The 20,712-nt window shown below is 40.7% G+C and overlaps 1 protein-coding gene across 4 annotated transcripts in view; it reads right to left on the reverse strand.

The window, feature by feature from the left end:
• LOC133600244 (dynein axonemal heavy chain 11) overlaps window positions 1-20,712 on the reverse strand; it is a 79,895-nt gene that overhangs the window by 13,945 nt on the left and 45,238 nt on the right. For all 4 annotated transcript variants that reach the window (XM_061953173.1, XM_061953155.1, XM_061953163.1 and 1 more), the window contains 11 exons: window positions 19,765-19,926; window positions 16,017-16,250; window positions 15,692-15,838; window positions 15,478-15,591; window positions 15,268-15,411; window positions 13,790-13,972; window positions 13,613-13,714; window positions 13,390-13,524; window positions 11,659-11,832; window positions 11,290-11,525; window positions 11,036-11,158 (listed from right to left, as the gene is read on the reverse strand). In XM_061953173.1, the coding sequence (XP_061809157.1) occupies window positions 11,036-11,158; window positions 11,290-11,525; window positions 11,659-11,832; window positions 13,390-13,524; window positions 13,613-13,714; window positions 13,790-13,972; window positions 15,268-15,411; window positions 15,478-15,591; window positions 15,692-15,838; window positions 16,017-16,250; window positions 19,765-19,926 (1,754 nt within the window). The remainder of the gene's footprint in view (window positions 1-11,035; window positions 11,159-11,289; window positions 11,526-11,658; window positions 11,833-13,389; window positions 13,525-13,612; window positions 13,715-13,789; window positions 13,973-15,267; window positions 15,412-15,477; window positions 15,592-15,691; window positions 15,839-16,016; window positions 16,251-19,764; window positions 19,927-20,712) is intronic.

Here is a 20,712-nt window from a genome sequence, read left to right on the forward strand (position 1 = left end):
AAGTTTTAGAGCACTTCATGCTTCCTGCTGCTGACCTGCTCTATGGAGATGGAGATTTCAAGTTCCAACAGGACTTGGCGCCTGCACACAGCGCAAAATCTACCCGTGCCTGAGTTTCTGTTCTAAATTGGCCTGCCAACTCCCCTGACCTTAGCCCCATAGAAAATCTGTGGGGTATTGTGAAAAGGAAGATGCAGAATGCCAGACCCAAAAACGCAGAAGAGTTGAAGGCCACTATCAGAGCAACCTGGACTCTCATAACACCTGAGCAGTGCCAGAAACTCATCGACTCCATGCCACGCCGCATTAACGCAGTAATTGAGGCAAAAGGAGCTCCAACCAAGTATTGAGTATTGTACATGCTCATATTTTTCATTTTCATACTTTTCAGTTGGCCAACATTTCTAAAAATCCCTTTTTTGTATTAGCCTTACACAATATTCTAATTTTGTGACACACGGAATTTTGGATTTTCATTTGTTGCCACTTCAAATCATCAAAATTAAATGAAATAAACATTTGAATGCATCAGTCTGTGTGCAATGAATACATATAATGTACAAGTTACACCTTTTGAATGCAATTACTGAAATAAATCAAGTTTTTCAAAATATTCTAATTTACTGGCTTTTACCTGTACATTATATTGCCAAATGTATTTGGCCACCCATTCAAATGATCAGAATCAGGTGTCCTAATCACTTGGCCCGCCCACAGGTGTATAAAATCAAGCACTTAGGCATGGAGACTTTTTCTACAAACATTTGTGAAAGAATGGGCAGCTCTCAGGAGCTCAGTGATTTCCAGTGTGATACTGTCATAGGATGCCACCTGTGCAACAAACCCAGTCATGAAATTTCCTCGCTCCTAAATATTCCAAAGTCAACTGTCGGCTTTATTATAAGAAAATGGAAGAGTTTGGGAACAACAGCAACTCACCCACGAAGTGGTAGGCCACGTAAACTGACAGAGAGGGGTCAGCAGATGCTGAAGCGCATAGTGCAAAGAGGTCGCCGACTTTCTGCATAGTTAGTTGCGACAGAGCCCCAAACTTCAAGTGACCTTCCAATTAGCCCACGTACAGTAAGCAGAGAGCTTCATGGAATGGGTTTCTATGGCCGAGCAGCTTCATCTACGCCATACATCACCAAGTCCAATGCAAAGCGTCGGATACAGTGGTCTAAAGCACGTCGCTACTGGACACTAGAGCAGTGGAAACGCATTCTCTGGAGTGATGAATCACGCTTTTCCATCTGAAAATCTGATGGACGAGTCTGGGTTTGGAGGTTGCCAGGAGAACAGTACATTTCGGACTGCATTGTGCTGAATGTGAAATTTGGTGGAGGAGGAATTATGGTGTGGGGTTGTTTTTCGGGAGTTGGGCTTGGTCCCTTAGTTCCAGTGAAAGGAACTTTGAATGCTCCAGGATACCAAAACATTTTGGACAATTCCATGCTCCCAACCTTGTGAGAACCCTTTCTCTTCCAACACGACTGTGCACCAGTGCACAAAGCAATGTCCATAAAGACATGGATGACAGAGTCTGGTGTGGATGAACTTGACTGGTCTGCACAGAGTCCTGGCCTGAACCCGATAGAACACCTTTGGGATGAATTAGAATGGAGACTGAGAGCCAGGCCTTCTCGACCAACATCAGTGTGTGACCTCACCGGTGCGCTTTTGGAAGAATGGTCAAAAATCACACACTCCGCAACCTTGTGGACAACCTTCCCAGAAGAGTTAGCTGTAATAGCTGCAAAAGGTGAACCCACATCATAGTGAATCCTGTGGGTTAGGAATGGGATGGCACTTCAAGTTCATATGTGAGTCAAGGCAGGTGGCCAAATACTTTTGGCAATATAGTGTAAGTAATGAGAATTTGAATTACAAAAGAAAGCAGATAAATGGAGGGGAAGAAATAGAAGCAAAATGTGATTATATGCATGAATGTATGTATGCAAATGTGCCTGTGTATGTACAGTATGTGTATATGTATGTTTGTACAGAGAATGTGCTTGTGGATGTATGTACCGTCTGTGTGTATGTATATACTGTATTTGTGTGTGTATGTGCGTATGTACCTACCTATGTACTGTATGTGCGTAAGGACCTATGCGTGCGTGTATGTATACGTATATGAATGAATGTACGTATATATGTACAGTATATATGTATAAATAAATGTGTGTATGTGCGTATGTATATTTGTTTGAATGTACAATATATTTGTCTACCAGTATGAGCGGGAGCCAAAATGTGGCCCCATCCACCCAAAGAGCCCAACCCAAAACAGCAGGTGCAGTACCTAGGGAACAAGGAACCACCGGCCTACACAACTGAAACGGCCAGCGAAAGGACCCCCAGAGCCGGGGCCACGGTGCCGGTAGGTCGTAGACAGAGACGACCGCCAGAAGACAAGGCACGGGAGACCATACATCTTTCAGGCAGAAAGACAGAATGCCCAGCCCCGGGGAGCCTAGAGATTTCCTGTAGCCGGACGGGAGGACCGCTCTGCCCCACAAACAACCGGTCCACCACGAGCACGAGCCCAACCCCCCGTCGTCCTTCTCCCCCTCCCCTCAGGAGAGCACGGCGGGGCCCTCCCCAGGCCACCCTATTCAAGTCGGCTGCAGCAGGACCGCCAAGCACAGGGCCATGGTCTCACCTGCAGGGACCCCCATGATGGAGATGGAACATCTAGCAACTGCCCTGGGGGATAATCTCCCTGAGGAGAGAGACAACAATTAAAATAAATATGTTAAAACATTTTTAAAAAATTTAAAAAAGGAGGAGAGGAAAGGAGGAGATCAGAGACAAGTCGACAAACAAGGTCACTACCCCAGCAGTTGGTAGACATGCAAAACACCAGCAATACCCAGAATACCCAGCAACGCACCGAGATGCCACGATGGACGCGGGAACTAGACCCGGCCAGCAGACCCCAACCAAGGCCGGCATTCGAAACAGGACCCAGGGGCCCCAGACACACAGCCCGACTGCAGCAGGCGGAGACGCCAACACCCACGGAGCAAACAGGCCCCTGCGTTTTTAACGGGCGATTAACGCACAAGCATCCTTTTTGACCCTTGGGGAATTTGGCTGCTGTTTAATTGCTAATGATGAGCCACAAGCAAGCAGACATGGACAAAAGAAAGTCTACCTTATGGAAATATAGGCTCAAAGCCATGGCAAGATGTTCTTCCGACAACAAAAGGACTCTTTTTTTTGCCATGAGAAGAGACAACATCCCTGCAACAAACACCTGCTGCGTGCATCGTTCAGAGGTGGGTGGTGCTTCACTTCCATGTTCAGATTACGGTTAAGGTGCAGTGTTAACATAACATTTACAAAACCCAAAACCAGTGAAGTTGGCACGATGTGTAATTCGTAAATAAAAACAGAATACAATGATTTGCAAATCCTTTTCAACTTACAGTATATTCAATTGAATACACTGCAAAGACAAGATATTTAATGTTTGAACTAGGGCTGGGCGATATATCGATACACGCGATGTATCGTGGGTTTGTCTCTGTGTGATATAGAAAATGACTATATCGTGATATTTGAGTATACGTTCTCACGCAGTTGCTTTTAGCTGCTGACATTACACGACAGGCTCTTCCCACTCCTTGTGTCTCCGTCTCACAGATAGCAAGCGTACCTTCTTACATACGTCACATACTGTCACGTCATACGTCACATACGTATACGCCCTTGCTGAGCAGAGAGGTAGCAGCATGGGTAACGTTAGCTGTGGTGCGAATGGTAATACGAGAGAAAGAACGTGCGAATCTGGTAACAAATGAAGGAATAATTAATTCTCAAGAAAAACAGCAGGGGGTCCATCGTCTGGCAGTGGTTTGGCTTCAAGTGGGAATATGTCGAACAGACAACCATAATTTGTCAAGTGTGGGGCAAAAGCGTTTCTACAAAAAGTAACATTGCTGCTAATATGTAGCATCATTTGAAAAGTCACCTGCTAGAGAGTGAAGAGTGCTTACTCCGCATGTCAACATCTGCGTTCGGTGCCACACCATCAAAATGCCGAGGCAAACATTTCCAGATCAACACCGTATGAAAAAAAGAGTCGACAACAAAAGGACATAATGTCCGCAGGAACCTACCACATAGCAAAGGACGAACACTATTTTATTTCCTATTATGCAGCTAATTTTTATTTGACACTTATTGAAATATCTTGTGTGACGTCATGTTTTTAAACTATTGTAGTGGCGTTCCGTACAAAAAGTGCACTTTAATTTAGTGTTGTTTATATATCTCATTTTAGTGACATCATAAACTCGTCTCAATTAACATTGATTTTCATCAACATTTAACATTGTCACGTTATCGATGGGAAAATTCATTTTTAGACAATATGATTTGCCTGAGCGCCTTGGAGATACCAAAAGTAACAAGCGGTAGAAAAAGGATTAGAAAGGAATGATTAAAAATAAAAATAAAATAATTAAATAAAAACACTTTTTTTTAACTTGGGACTTCCCGTGAGTCTGTTTTTGGATGCTTGGGGGCCGGATCCGGCCGGCGGGCCGTAGTTTGGGGACCCCTGCTCTAGGATCTTCAAAAAGGGTGGGTACTCTGAACTGCTGTTTGGTGCATAAGCACAAACAACGGTCAGGACACATCTCCCCAACTGGATGCGGAGGGAAACTACCCTTTCGTCTACCGGTTTAAACTCCAACGTGCAGGCTCTGAGCCGCGGGGCAACAAGTATTGCCTCTCACTGCTGGCCAAGGTAGAGTGGAAGAGAGTCCAGTCGCTATCGAGAGTACTGTACTATTTTTTTCCGTTAAAACATTTTATAAATATTAAAAAAAAAAAAACACCACAGAATGTCAAAGATGACAAACAAGTCCAAACACCATGGCCATCTTGAAGCCAGAACAACACCTGATGACATTCCGTTTTTTAGTTTTTAAATGTCGTATTGGCCTTGCGCCTCTGTATCTATCTGACTTGTTTTTACCGTGTCAACCCTCGTGGATACCTCTGGCACCAAACTTTTATCTTTACCAAAAACTAAAACAAAGCACCACCTGTGAAACAGCTTGCTGGAGAGCTTGAGGACTGCAGAGACCGTTGATATTTATGAAAAAAAGTTTTTAATGAGGCTTTTTAATGATCATTTTAAACTATTTTTAGGTTCTTAATTTTCATTCTGTTATATATTTATTGTAGTTATTGTTATTGTGACTATTATTATTCTCAATATTTTATATTTGTATTGTAATCTAGTATTTATATTGAATTTTTACATATATTTGTACAATATGTGTTGTTAGATCTCCAGTGTGGATGCATCAAAGGTGGCGTTTTTCCTCAGCGCCATGCCATGTTTTGTTACTGTCAATGGTGCTATGAGCACATGCACGTGTGTGCGTGTGTGTGTGTGTGTGTGTGTGTGTGTGTGTGTGTGCGTGTGTGTTTTCTTCTCTTCTTTTGATTCTGATTCTAAACATTGTCAACCCAATAACATTCCCACCTTTGTAAAACAAAAATACTTTTTAATTCAACAAACTTCGCATTAACTTAAAGAGTCAGTAATATTCCGGACAGATATATATGAAAGATCATTTCCTCAGCAGCCAATATTTATCTGCTCCTGCATTTCAATTAAATTAGCGCAGGCTTGATGATCCTAGTGGCTTTTCATTTTTCTCTAATTAACCCTCGGATGGAAGGCAAAAGCACTGGTTCTACAGCACAGGCTTCCTGTGTCCTAATCGGGTTCAACTCTATATCTTCACAAGCCAGAATTAATGTACTATTGATAGAACCATTACTCCACCAAATTAAAGTCCGTGCTGATGGATTGTCTTGTAGTCTTCCGTCAGCCATGAAAGGAATAATTAGTATTCATTACTTCACACTCTACAACATTCCAATTATTAATGAACTTCAGCTGCGAAGCCCCACCAGATCCATCATGACCGACCCGCTGGTTGTATTAATCATCGACAGAAACAAGTGTACGGGTCATCTACAAGGAATAAACTGATAATCATATTTAATATGATGAATTGTGTTCTCGGGAAAGACATGATGTAGTGTGGCTAACATGCAAAGACATGCTGTGTACTGTCAGCCATACAAATCAGAACCAAATCCATGTAAGTATGCATGGTAGGAATCATAGGAATGGTGTCGATATGGAGAATGTTCAACTGTTTAGTCTACTAACACATCCCTATGAGATGGAATTTGCAAATAATTCAGTCAGTAATTGAATTATAATAGGTTGATTGGCAACAGTAAATTGGCCCTCGTGTGGGAATGTGAGTGGGAATGTTGTCTGTCTATCTGTGTTGGCCCTGCGACGAGGTGGCGACTTGTCCAGGGTGTACCCCGCCTTCCGCCTGAATGCAGCTGAGATAGACTCCAGCACCTTCCGCGACCCCGAAAGGGACAAGCGGTAGAAAATGGATGGATAGATGGATGGATGGATGGATGGATAACAGTGCAGCGGAGCAGCACACATGGAGACATGAAATCAAATACAGCTTTGGTTTCTAGAACTATTATGACCAAAAGCACAAGATCACGGGTACAAGCGGCCGAAATTAGTTTCCTCCGCCGGGTGGCGGGGCTCTCCCATAGAGATAGGGTGAGAAACTCTGCCATCCGGGAGGAGCTCAAAGTAAAGCCGCTGCTCCTCCACATCAAGAGGAGCCAGATGAAGTGGTTCGGGCATCTGGTCAGGATGCCACCCGAACGCCTCCCTCGACCAGTAGGAGACCACGTGGAAGACCCAGGACACGTTGGGAAGACTATGTCTCCCGGCTGGCCTGGGTATGCCTCGGGATCTCTCGGGAAGATCTGGACGAAGTGGCTGGGGAGAGGGAAGTCTGGGCTTCCCTGCTTAGGCTTCTGACTCCGCGACCCGACCTCGAATAAGTGGAAGAGATGGATGGATGGATGGATGGATGGATGGATGGATGGGTGGTTTCTAGAACATATCCTATTTACAAACCCCGTTTCCATATGAGTTGGGAAATTGTGTTAGATGTAAATATAAACGGAATACAATGATTTGCAAATCATTTTCAACCCATATTCAGTTGAATATGCTACAAAGACAACATATTTGATGTTCAAACTGATAAACATTTTTTTTTTGCAAATAATCATTAACTTTACAATTTGATGCCAGCAACACGTGACAAAGAAGTTGGGAAAGGTGAAAATAAATACTGATAAAGTTGAGGAATGCTCATCAAACACTTATTTGGAACATCCCACAGGTGAATAGGCAAATTGGGAACAGGTGGGTGCCATGATTGGGTATAAAAGTAGATTCCATGAAATGCTCAGTCATTCACAAACAAGGATGGGGTGAGGGTCACCACTTTGTCAACAAATGTTTGAGCAAATTGTTGAACAGTTTAAGAAAAACCTTTCTCAACCAGCTATTGCAAGGAATTTAGGGATTTCACCATCTACGGTCCGTAATATCATCAAAGGGTTCAGAGAATCTGCAGAAATCACTGCACGTAAGCAGCTAAGCCTGTGACCTTCGATCCCTCAGGCTGTACTGCATCAACATGCGACATCAGTGTGTAAAGGATATCACCACATGGGCTCAGGAACACTTCAAAACCCACTGTCAGTAACTAAAGTTGGTCGCTACATCTGTAAGTGCAAGTTAAAACTCTCCTATGCAAGGCGAAAACCGTTTATCAACAACACCCAGAAACGCCGCCGGCTTTGCTGGGCCTGAGCTCATCTAAGATGGACTGATACAAAGCGGAAAAGTGTTCTGTGGACTGACGAGTCCACATTTCAAATTGTTTTTGGAAACTGTGTCGTGTCCTCTGGACCAAAGAGGAAAATAACCATCCGGATTGTTATAGGCACAAAGTTGAAAAGCCAGCATCTGTGATGGTATGGGGGTGTATTAGTGCCCAAGACATAACTTACACATCTGTGAAGGCGCCATTAATGATGAAAGGTACATACAGGTTTTGGAACAACATATGTTGCCATCCAAGCATCGTTACCATGGACGCCCCTGCTTATTTCAGCAAGACAATGCCAAGCCACGTGTTACATCAACGTGGCTTCATAGTAAAAGAGTGCGGGTACTAGACTGGCCTGCCTGTAGTCCAGACCTGTCCCCCATTGAAAATATGTGGCGCATTATGAAGCCTAAAATACCACAACGGAGACCCCCGGACTGTTGAACAACTTAAGCTGTACATATCGCAAGAATGGGAAAGAATTCCACCTAAGAAGCTTAAAAAATGTGTCTCCTCAGTTCCCAAATGTTTACTGAGTGTTGTTAAAAGGAAAGGCTATGTAACACAGTGGTGAACATGCCCTTTCCCAACTACTTTGGCACGTTTTGCAGCCATGAAATTCTAAGTTAATTATTATTTGCAAAAAAAAAATTAAATTTATGAGTTTGAACATCAAATATCTTGTCTTTGTAGTGCATTCAATTGAATATGGGTTGAAAAGGATTTGCAAATCATTGTATTCAGTTTATATTTACATCTAACACAATTTCCCCACTCATATGGAAACGGGGTTTGTATAACCACACTGGTAAAGACAAACTCATCAGAAATCAACTGAACATGAAGGAACATAATCTAGAATAATCCTGGTGAAATTGCAATTTTGAAGCTGATTATTCCCAGATTCTGTGAATGTTTACCATCCAGTAAATCACGGAAAATCATTATGACATTTTTAAATTGAATCGACAACATGATGGAGGGCCACTTATTAACATTTAAGGAAACAACACACCAGTCTTTCTATGTATCCCGCCGTGGTTACATTGAAGCCAAGTACTACATACGCTTCATCATATTCTGGTATGGCAAAAAAGCATGTTCCCCAAGATCACACATGCCCCTCCTGGCATTGCACCGCGCCCCTCCAGGGGGGTCAACCCCACTGTTTGAGAAGGACAGCCCTATGGGGAACTGGGTAAAACACGGCACACTGACAACGCTTAACCTATTGTTACCATAACAATTTACAAGGTTAATGCAGTTTGCTATTTTTTTGTTCCCCTCCATTTATCTGCTTTCTTTTGTAATTCAAGTTATCATTACATAAATGTATTGTTGCATTTGAAACAATTGTATTGTTGATAGTAGAGATAATTATTGTTATTATTCATTATCAATAGTGCTATTTCTATTGGTATTTTTATTGCTCCATTTGTAGAGCAATATTGTTCATTGTCATTTCTGTATTATGAATAGTTACATGACTACCTGCTTCTTTGCGATCACTTTTCGTATCACATTTGTACATATTGTATTTGCTGATGCTGTTCTGTTATTGTTCTCGTTGCGGTTGTTGTTGTTGTCTCTTTGTCTTATCCTCCTCTTGTCCCCACAATTTCCCCCTCTGTCTTCCTTTTTTTCTCTTTCTATCCCCTCCTGCTCTGGTCCGGCTGCGCTAAACATGAATATAAATCCATTTAATAAAGTCAAATACAAATATCTGTACAGCAAATATGGGCATCTACTTTTGTACATCAACAATATAATTTGCCTGAGTAGCTGGACAGGACAAAAAAAATGATGGAGGGCCACTGAATTGAGTGTTTCATGCTACCTCTCTTGCAAATCCTTATACATAACCATGAATGCTCCTCATTCTTCTACACTCAGGCTCAGCTGTTCAATATTCATTCCCCTAAAGAATATGAACACACAAATATACATCTATCACCTGTCTTGAGAGGTGGATCAATATATTGCATTCAGAGATGCGTAACACGTGCTGTAAATTCATTAATAATTTGAAGAACGGGCAATGATAATGTGTTTAATCATGTCTTGCTGATGTTCCTGCAGCTCTGTGAGATTCACCAGTCTAATCTCATTGTCTTTAACCACAAAAACATGGCTAATGCATTTATTTGGATTTGAGTACCGGTATATTTTAAAGGGGTCCTATTACACAAAACCAACTTTTCTTACCTCTTGGTACCTGTTTTTGTTTATTTGGGATCCCCATAAATCATAAAAAATGTTTATCAAACCATTGAGGCATGGCAGAGATATTCATATAACTAAACCAAACTTTAGTGACTTCAGCACGTAAATAAGTAGGCCTACAAAACAATGCATTCTGAAGAGACAGTCAGAAAATATAATACAAATATAAATGTGTGCAAAATTTTTACCAAAGCATCACCATTACATGTTATGTAGACCACAAAGACATGTTTTAAATGAAGAAAAAATCAAAATATGACTCTTTTAAGTAAAATCTATTACGGTAGATTAACAGTGATTTTGGGCTGAACTGTGATGTTGCAGGTAAAAGTCCCCTATTATGTAAACTTGACTTTTTAATGATGTTAGAACAGTACTGTATATGCCCAACAAATACAAATCTCCGTCAATTGTTTGCTCCATTTTTTGACAAAAGGAGACACTCAAAAATGTGGGCTGTCATGGCGTCATGATTTGCCTCTCGTTAGATGATACACCCACCACTTTAAATATGGACTGCTTTGTAAATAAGCAGGCTTTGCTACGCATCTTGACATAGAGCCTGGAGCTTTAGTATCAGTCAGCTTCAGACAAGGGAGTTTTGATCATTTGTTTTTATTAAGCAAATATGTAATCTTAGCTGTGTAGCCTGTTAAAAAGTGAATGTAATGTATACTTTAGCTAACATTTTAGCTCACATAGCTATGCCAATGTAGCTAGCGTTTGTGTCCTCCTGTCCCAATCCTTAACGTTATGTTATATGTGACATATGGCATCTCTTACGTTGGAGTCACAGTGCATATGTAAAAAGTAGATAAAGCTCACAATAGCACTTTTTGGAAACCCACTCTGTCAAAAACAAGTGTGGTCAAACACAGCTCATTAGCATTTAAGCTACAGACACACAAACTGGTATGGTCCCAGTAAGGCCTACTAAAAGCTATTTTTGATTTTGGGGAGCACACTTCCAACACACTATTGTGGGACCTGTTACATAATGAAAAGTAAATTGTTAAAAAAAATAGTATAATATGAGAACTAAAAAGACTAACCTTCCCTTTTTGGTGGTGTTTCTGCCCAAGAGAGGCTCCAAGACTGGGTCAACTCTTTCTGGCAGATTCTCTATCAGCATTGTCTCCCCATTGACAAGTGCCTCTTCAATTACATCAAGGTACCTGCGGGGTGGACAACAGGATGTAATAATCAATGTCACATCAGTGTAATACCCTACTATACCTAGCCAGTATATGCTTGTAAAGAAAGTCTTAAAAAACAACAGACATATTAAAACAGACATTTCTCTCACCCTTTTTGTCCTAGTTGCACCACCCTAAACTTGGATCCTTGCTGGTTTCGAATCCATTTGATGCCCTGCCGCTGTGGGTCGACGATGAGCGGCCAGCGCTCACCAGTGGTCAGGATGGCGGCATTCTCAGTGGACATCCTATCATTCGGCAGGCCCTGGTTATGCCAAGCAGCCACAGTTGCATCATCTGTAAGCATGAGGATGGGATCCAGGCCGTCGGTCAGGGGTATGGAGACCTGGAGAAAAAGCCAGGTATTTATGTCGCCTTGCTTAGGGTAGTGCTACTCAGTGTGGAGGATCAAGGTGGCCCATAAAAAAGGGAGATTTCCAGTATGATGCATGATTATAAAACAGGTTTAGAAATGTTACCTTTTGACATCTGAGAAAAGGGATCCATTTGTCGTTGAGGAGTTCTTCACGATACTGCCTGGTAAAATAACCCATGTAGGAGACAAATGCTGAGGTGAGGGCAACGTCACCACAAAGCGTTTTCAGTTGCTTTTTATATTGAATACGCCCCTGTGACCAACGTTCGTTCTCTGACTGAAAGACACAACAACATGATTACTTAATGACAGAGCAAAGGAGTTTATAAGAAACAGACAACAATTCACCCACAACAAACATTGACTTCATTACCTGCAAAGCACAAACCAAGACGGCGGTAAATGATGCAAACGTATTTCCCTTAAAACCAATAAAAGTTTGGCCAGAGATTCAATCTGCATCATTTCAGCATTTATCTAAATATTCAATATGAGGACTGTGACAGCTCTACAGCAATTAATCAGGCATGGCATTTTCTTACAAGAGGCCATGTATCTGGAATATGTCACATAATAAATTCCCGGACAGTTAAAAATCACTATAATTTTACTCTAATGTATTATGGATTGCCCGTAATATCACTCCGTCTGTGGTGAGACATTGTTAACAGATGTTAAGGCTTTAAAGTAAGTTAATGATTAAATATAGACTGTCTGATTTATTAGTCGGAACACTATTGCTACCAGGTCAATGTCATAAAGACAAAACATTTATCTTGATATGCTGAAAAGCCAAGCTGTTCCGTGCAAACCACATTCATTTTATGGGATAAGAAAGTCACACTTGTAATATGACCACTTGAATGGTCATCCTTTATTTTGATAATTGCATCTATAACTGTAATATATACTGGAGTGTGGAAAATGCACATATGGGATTTGTCGGATGTTGAATATAACATTTAAGAAATTACACAGCAATACAACATGCCCCCATAATATATTCCAAATGCTGCAGACTGTGATTAATAAAAATATAAAAACACCAGAGTGTATACTTTCCTGGATGTATTAATTATATAGCAAACATTAATAACTTCTTCAGTCAAAAGGTTAATGTTAAAGCACAGTGTCAATCTCACCCTCCGTTTTATATTTTGAATCCGTTTAGCAGACTACTTGCTGGGTTCACATTTTATGTGTCTAACAAGTTCGTCCAAACATACACATGTCTACTTCCATGATGTCGATGCTACCTAATCTCCATGCAAATCAACATGAATGTAATTTATGCCAACTAAAGGTGCTGTTTGCAACTTCATCACAGTAACATTTTTCAAAGTAAAAAATATAGCAAGAATACCACTGGCTATCTTATGTTACCATTAGTGGTTTAACAGAATACATTTGTCTGAAATTTGTCTATATTTTTCACAATTACAAAATTGTGTCAAAATTGTGTGAAATTTGTGAAATGATTGGTGTTTAGGGCGGTCACTCATCCGGTCTAGTCAACATGTACGCGCAGGGAGCACGTGCACACTCACAAAAGCAGTCCGAGAGAAGGAACGAACAATTTGCAGTCATGTTGTCGTTATGATAGAATATACATTCAATAACAGCCATCCAAATTGCTATTATTAGCTAACAACACCTAAACTAATGCGCATGTGTTACGAACGTATGTAATTATGCCATTACGTAGGAGAAGCCGTGAGAGAGCGGGACATACTGTGTAAAATACATTGGAAAGTTGGAGCCCTCTAGGCATCTGTGTAAATGTTGCAGTGACACCACACAGCACTTCCGACTCTCAAATTCACTTCTTGATTACCTCCAAGCCTCGGACAAGTCGGTTGGCCAGCTCTATGGTCTGGTTAGTGTGGGTCACATCATGCTGACAACTGATTTTCTCTGCTGTTGCCATCTCAAACTGAGCTGTGAGGCTCTGAAGGTTAGCGTCCAAATCCTAGTGACAACAAGAAGAGCAAGAAAAGAGAATAAATAAGGCCTTGCAAAGTCAGTGATGATTACACATACAGTACATTTTTACTTACCACCAACTTTTTTTGGACCGCCAACAGTTTAGCTGTTGCTGTTTCTAACTCTGCATTAGCTTGTGATAAAGCAAGTCTCTTTGGAATGACCTCACAATAAATCTAAAATATCAATAAGCATGTCATATGAAATGTTCCATAATAAAATATAACATTTGTAAAAATAATGGTGTCAACCTCGTAGTATCGAACAATGTTAATTGTCCAGGCACAGAGTCCTGCTGCAGCTGTAGATTTGGTCCGAACTTGATCAGGGTGGAACTCTGGCTTTCTGAGGTAGTCATGTTTCACCACATTCAAAGATGACTCGTGGATGTGCTCCTTGTCATATGACACCAGAGCTTGCAGAAAATCATCTACCTGATACAACAAAAACACACATAAGGGGATACATAAATATCTGTGCTGGAATATCTTGATGCAGCACCATAATTGTTGGCTTGGATTGGATGCTCACAAGAAATCCTATGCAGATAATAATATTATCTACTAATTATCTTTCCGTGTGGAGTTTGCATGTTCTCCCCGTTACTGCGTGGGGGCTCCCTCCGGGTACTCTGGCTTCCTCCCACCTCCAAAAACATGCACCTGGGGATAGGTTGATTGGCAACAGTAAATTGGCCCTAGTGTGTGAATGTGAGTGTGAATGTTGTCTATCTGTGTTGGCCCTGCGATGAGGTGGCGACTTGTCCAGGGTGTACCCCGCCTACCGCCCGAATGCAGCTAAGATAGGCTCCAGCACCTCCCGCGACCCCGAAAGGGACAAGCGGGAACATATTTTTTTTCAATGTCATGAATTATCAGGAAATAGCACATTACAGTTGTTCTGCACAGACTGTCTTTAGAAACAATGCATTTGGGTGCTAATTAAAATAATTACAGTACTGCCTTTTCCCCTTATACTAATACAGTACATATATTTTTATATATATGAGATACTGTCACTCTCCAATGAAATCGTAATTAATTTTATTTTTTTCCTTTTATGTGAAATGTAAATACATTTTTATAATCCCACATGACAGTTTGGGCTTTGCTTTTTTATTTTCCTGTGTTTGGTATAATTTCCTGTTTTGTTTCTGTGTTTTGCAGCACCTTTTCCTGGTGTTCCTTGTCCTGCCATTGCACCTGTTCCTTATTGTTAATAATTTCTATTTAGTTCTACTTTCTTTCCTCCTTCAGTGCTGTGTCCTTTTTTTCTCTATGCCAAAGTGTTCTGTTGCTTTCTGAGTTCCTGCTTTTATTCTGTCTGGTACCTAATAAAGTTACCTCATGCTTGCACTTTGACTAGCTTCTTTGCACCCTGGGATCATGCTGGCAGCTGACATTAGGCATAATGCTATCACAAAACTACAAAATGTTGAGGTATATGTGTCGACATGTCTTGAATAAATACATTAAAATGTGCTATAACTACACAATTTTACAAAGCATACTAGACGCCAGCATTCAAAAGCGTTAAAAGTCTTTTAAAAAAAAGTCTATGATGGAGGTTGGGAGAGTGCCTCCTCCCCTCGTATGTGAGCATATTCATGGAGCCATCCTGCTCTAATGTGAGTATGGGAGAGAGGGCGAGCAGGGCCAGGGTCAAGGCCGGAACAAAAATTAGATTGGCATTCATCAGGCAGATGTGACTGACATGATGACAGCTTAACCTTGCCCATGAAGGCCCGTGCTGCTTTCCAGCTCCGATCCTTAGGAACCCGGCCACGGGGAGCCAGCAGAACCATCACGGCTGCCGCTACGTTGATGACTGCCGGGGGAGGGTTGGGGAAGGCCTTCAGCTCAGTAAGATTTACCTAAAAAGAGTTATACATGTTTTATAGTTCTCCAGATTTGAGTGACTTTTTGATAGCCCAAAGCACCTTGTTGAGGGTGTTCAGTGCTGTTGTGGCGGCTGTCAGCAAAGGCTCTGCCTTAACCAGGTCTGTCTCACAATCTCTCTGTTTCACTGACACTTCTGCCTGGATTAGAGCCACCTAAACAAAGAAGATGCATGAATGGTGTCTTCATGAAGAATAAAGAAATATTGTAATGACATGGTAATATGACATTGACTCTATGTAAAAGATTATTGACCTTTTGTGCCTCAACATCTGCGGCGTCTTTCTTGCTGCTAACTTTCTCAGTCTGAAGTCCAATCTTTGCAATAAGAGCCTCGATATTTTGGTTTTTAAAGGTCAGATCAGTTTCTTGGTCGGCCAATTTGGCTTTCATATCCTCAACCTAAAACAGAAAACAGCATATATAATTTCTTAACGTGCAGCATACTGAGGTCAGTGGTGAATCCACAGGGCTTGGATCATAAATGAATGACATGATAAATGTCCATACCGCAGCGTTCTACTGTGCCTAAAATCCTAATCTCACCCTGTGCAAGTGAATGGTAAATGGTTAGACTTACCTGAGTGGCAGTGCTTTGGAGCTTTTGAAGGCCACTGTCAAGGCGGTTCATCTTGAGCTGAAGCTGGTCGCGGGACTTTTGCAGAAGGTTTCTGTACAGGGTGATTTGCTGGAGAAAGCTTTTGGGGGTGGTGTAATTGTACTTCTTCTCATCGCGCTGGTATTTTTCACTCGCTTGGTTGACACTGGTGTGAACGTAGGCCATGAAAAGACTGATGGATTCCTGGACAGCAGGCTGTAAAAATAAGCAGACAAGCAGGGGGAAAGAGGGCGAGGAGGATTGAGTGGAGTTTAAGATCTGCAAGCTGATGGCCACTGAAATATTATCTTCATAAATTTTGAATTCATCTACAAGTTTTTCCATCTTACCAAGATGGCCCTGACTTACTCAATCTGAAATTTAAGTGCAGCTCGCGGAAATGATTAGGCTTTGAAACCTTGACGAAAATAATTTCAGAGACATTCGAGACAGATTTGTAGTTTGTGAAACAAGCTGCATGTTAACAGTATCTTAAGCCTTCCAGGATTTTAAACACAATCAACAATGACTGCTGCACGACATCAGGAAAAGGTATTTATCACAGGCAATGAAACTCGGTCTCTATTAATCAAAGAGTCAGCCATCAATTAAACAAAAAACAAAAAAAGCAAAAACATAGCGCAGCGTAAAACACAACTCACAAAAGAATCCTTAACTGTCATTGAGCCAGTAGGATATATGATTTATCATGAATGCCATGTGGATATATTTTGTGTATTTGCTCATTCTATATGCTAAAAACTCACTCCTATTACTTTTATTCCTGTTACTTTGATGAGTCATCTTCGGCTTAAGAACGTTGTAGTAATAAAGTTGCCCATCCATCCATCCATTTTCTACTGCTTGTCCCTTTCGGGGTCGCGGTGGAGCCTATCTCAGCTGCAATCGGGCGTTACGCAGGGTACACCCTGGACAAGTCGCCACCTCATCGCATGGCCAACACAGATAGACAACATTCACACTCACATTCACACACTAGGGCCAATTTAGTGTTGCCAATCAACCTATCCCCAGGTGCATGTTTGAGAAGTTAGATATGTGTATTATAAAATTTTGAGTTAAAAAAAGACAGACATTTAGGTTTAATTTGAGTTAGAACAGGAAAAGCAAATGATGTAGATGCTTATATTAATTGTATCTAATTTATTTCTGGCATGCTATTATTTGAAATGTAACCTAAGCTTGATAACCATTTCATGCTATTCCACATCTTTCTAACATAAACTTAAAATGCATGTCATATACACCGGTTGTCAAAAGTATCAATGCTCAAAAAAGGAATAAGACTATTGTCATGGCGCCACAGCAGGCAGGTATGCATCAACCCCTAACTGCTACGTAATTTATGCAAAAATAATAACAGACCACGGACAGTGCTTCTGTGGCATAGCCAAAGCAACCAGTTTTAGTTAAAAATGAAAGCGGCAAAGGTGATGATTGGTGGAACTTTGCCTTCCAAGCAAACGAACAAGTCGAAGGATGTCGATAAGCCTATGTGCAAACTGTGCTGTATAACACGGTGGTCGAAAGTCAAGTGGTACCTCAACTTAACCTTACCTCAATTTACATGTGACCAATTATGCACAACCAACTTTTCTTACCTCGTGGTACCTGTTTTTGTGTATTTTGGATCTGCATAAATCCTAAACAATTTGAAATCAAATCGTGGAGGCATTGTGGAGCTATTTACAAAATAATCTTGCCTTACATCATACTTCCGCCAAACAAGCCTTTTGAAACTTGCTCAAACTGTTACCTTTTCTGACCTGTGACGTCAGTTGATATCTCTATACATGATAGAAATTTACCCGATGACCTTTGCGCGAGTCCGCCCTTTTAATCCAACGCTGTAGTGAATAAACTCATCCTTTTTCCTCTATCCTCTTGTTGTGAGGCAGACTGGCTCATACATACACATGCATCCTCCGCTGCTGCCATTTCTAATACAAAGTAGCGTATAGTTCGAACTTATATCTGTTATGGGACTCCATATGGAAGTGCTAAAAACTACAACATAGATAACCGGGCGAAAACGCAGTCAAAGTGGAGCCACGTAAATAGGACCGCCCACAAAATGGCGCATCCTGAAGAGACAGTCTATAAAACATAATTATGCAAAATTTTGAAAAAAAGAACCACCAGTACATGTTATAAAGACCATAAGGAAGTGCTTTAAATGTAGAAAAAAATCATAATAGGTCCCCTTTGAAGAGTGTTTTAAGGTAAGAGCTGTTTCTCTGTTAATTTGCTATGCTTTAAGTTGCAGGTAAAACATTTAATTAAAAGTATCTCCGCCTTTAGTTGGCATAGCAAATGTCACAGTGAACCCTGTAAGATCTGCCAAAACATCTGGTCTTACGCACTAGCATTCGCTTATAGCTAGTGATTTACTTTTTTTTCCCCAACCATTGGAAGGAAAAAAGTGAGCATGAAGGAAAGTGCGGAGAAGAAGAAGCGAATGATATTAATTAAACTGAAGAACTACATCATTGAAAAATTATCCGAGTGTCGACAACTTGGCAAAGCAATTAATATCACCAATAGTCTGCACCATACTGACGCAAAATGAGTAACATCAGCTAAGAATGTTATCATTTATCATACATTTTATCATGAAAATATGGAAAAGCTGTTGAGGGTTGGAGACATTGATTTAAGTCTCCCACCCTCAGAGACTAAAATCCGAGTCTAAATATTATCTTCATTTAAGCTCGTAAATTAAGTTAATACTGTCGGTTAAATTTGGCAAAGCATTTTAAGGATCAATACTCTGGCCTGTACAATACATTTCGTATTTGTATGTACATATGTTTATTTTTTGCACTACCTCAGATAACCTGAAACTTGCTATCATAGTTGTTGTTTTTGCACTGTTTATTATTAGCATCTGACCTTTTTATCAACCTTGTTGATAAAAATATTTATTTAAAATGGCGGATCCTTTTTTGAATTCATGTGGGGGAAAAAAATGGTATTGAGTATCAGTATTTGCTGTTGAAAATGTGAGTATGATGACAACATTAAAACATAGACGACATTAAAATCGGGTTCCAAAACAAGGTCAGCTCAAATTAAACTACTGACTGTCTCTAGAATGACAATGACGAGAAAATTATTACATTTGTGTAGCTAGCAGTTAGAAACAAATCCAAAATACTAAAACTAACACTAGTCTATAACAAGTACGCTACAAAAATCAATAGGTTCCACTACCTGATACTAATGTCTGTGCTGACGTCACCATTAATTGTTTTGTAGCTGCTTTTATTTTAGTCCCTGATCAACATTCACACAGTGAGAAATGAGTGCGCACATACACGAAAAGCAACAATCTGGCACATGCTCACATATATGAGTAGGCTTCCTGGTTGTGACAGCTGTGCCTCTTTAGTAGGTCATTAAGTGCTTAATCACTCTTTGCTGCTCATTAACATAAATGATCCCGAGCTGTGATCGAACCATTGCTATGATGAAAAACAATGAAATACGTACACTCACTGTGCGTCTCCGGGCATGTGTTCAGTAATTTGTCAGAGCCTCAACATAGAACTAATGATGAGAGATCTATGTATATGTTAATGCAGCTGCACTGTGGTAATTAAAGGAGGTTAATTATAGTCTAACTCATTTCTACAGTATAGATAAATTATAATATTGTTGGTTAAAAGTGACCAAAAAGAAGATAAATTGTTTTGAGCAATAGTCGTACCTCAATGCCGTCAATCTCATGGATGAACGTGTAGCTGACCGACTGCAAAGCTTGCGAGCTCCAAGGGTGGAACCAGTCAATGGTGGTACATTGGATGAGAGCAGGAAATCGACAGGCCCTTAGTCGGAGATGACTGCCCACTGGAGACAAACACAACACCACCTACCATGAAAGGAATCAGAAATTATTGTTTGCATGCAGGCTCTTCCTCATAGATATCACAGAAGCAGCAAAACAGATAGGAAACCTCATTTTAACCCCCCTGTCCCCACTTTCCTCAGCTTGGAATACTGTCAAACAGACACTTTACCAGTTGGATGAAGCAGGCGGCAACGCTACCAGAGACCCTGGCACAAAAGCTGGACTGAAAATGTGGAGACCGAGACATATTTTTCTTCCTTTTAACTTCCCAGTTTGACTAGGTCTGTTCATTTACCTTACTAGGCATAATAATAATAATAATAATAATAATAATGGATTAGATTTATATAGCGCTTTTCTAGACACACAAAGCGCTTCACAGAGAAGTGAGAACCCATCATTCATTCACACCTGGTGGTGGTAAGCTACTTTTGTAGCCACAGCTAATAATGGCCTTAAACAGCAGGTGTGCTATTCACTGAAACGGTTCTAATATGCGAAGATATGCGTATGAATGCAGATGAAGTGGTGCATTTTAGTTTGATGAAAATTAAAAATATTTATTTCAATTTGTGGAGATAGCTTTACTGTTCGTCACAATAACCCCCAATGATATATATGTAACAATTACAAGATATATACAAACACTCCCCTTAAATGCTAAACTGTGTCTCTGAATGTTTGTTGATCTCAGAAAAATAGCTCTTTAAAGAAAATACTCCAAGTCGACTTATCAGCACATCATCACACTCAACATTTAAGAGGGATCGATGATGATTTTTTGTTAAAAAAAAAGCGGCAAATCAT

This window comes from Nerophis lumbriciformis, linkage group LG04 (genome assembly GCF_033978685.3).
Source record: "Nerophis lumbriciformis linkage group LG04, RoL_Nlum_v2.1, whole genome shotgun sequence".
NCBI lineage: Eukaryota > Metazoa > Chordata > Actinopteri > Syngnathiformes > Syngnathidae > Nerophis > Nerophis lumbriciformis.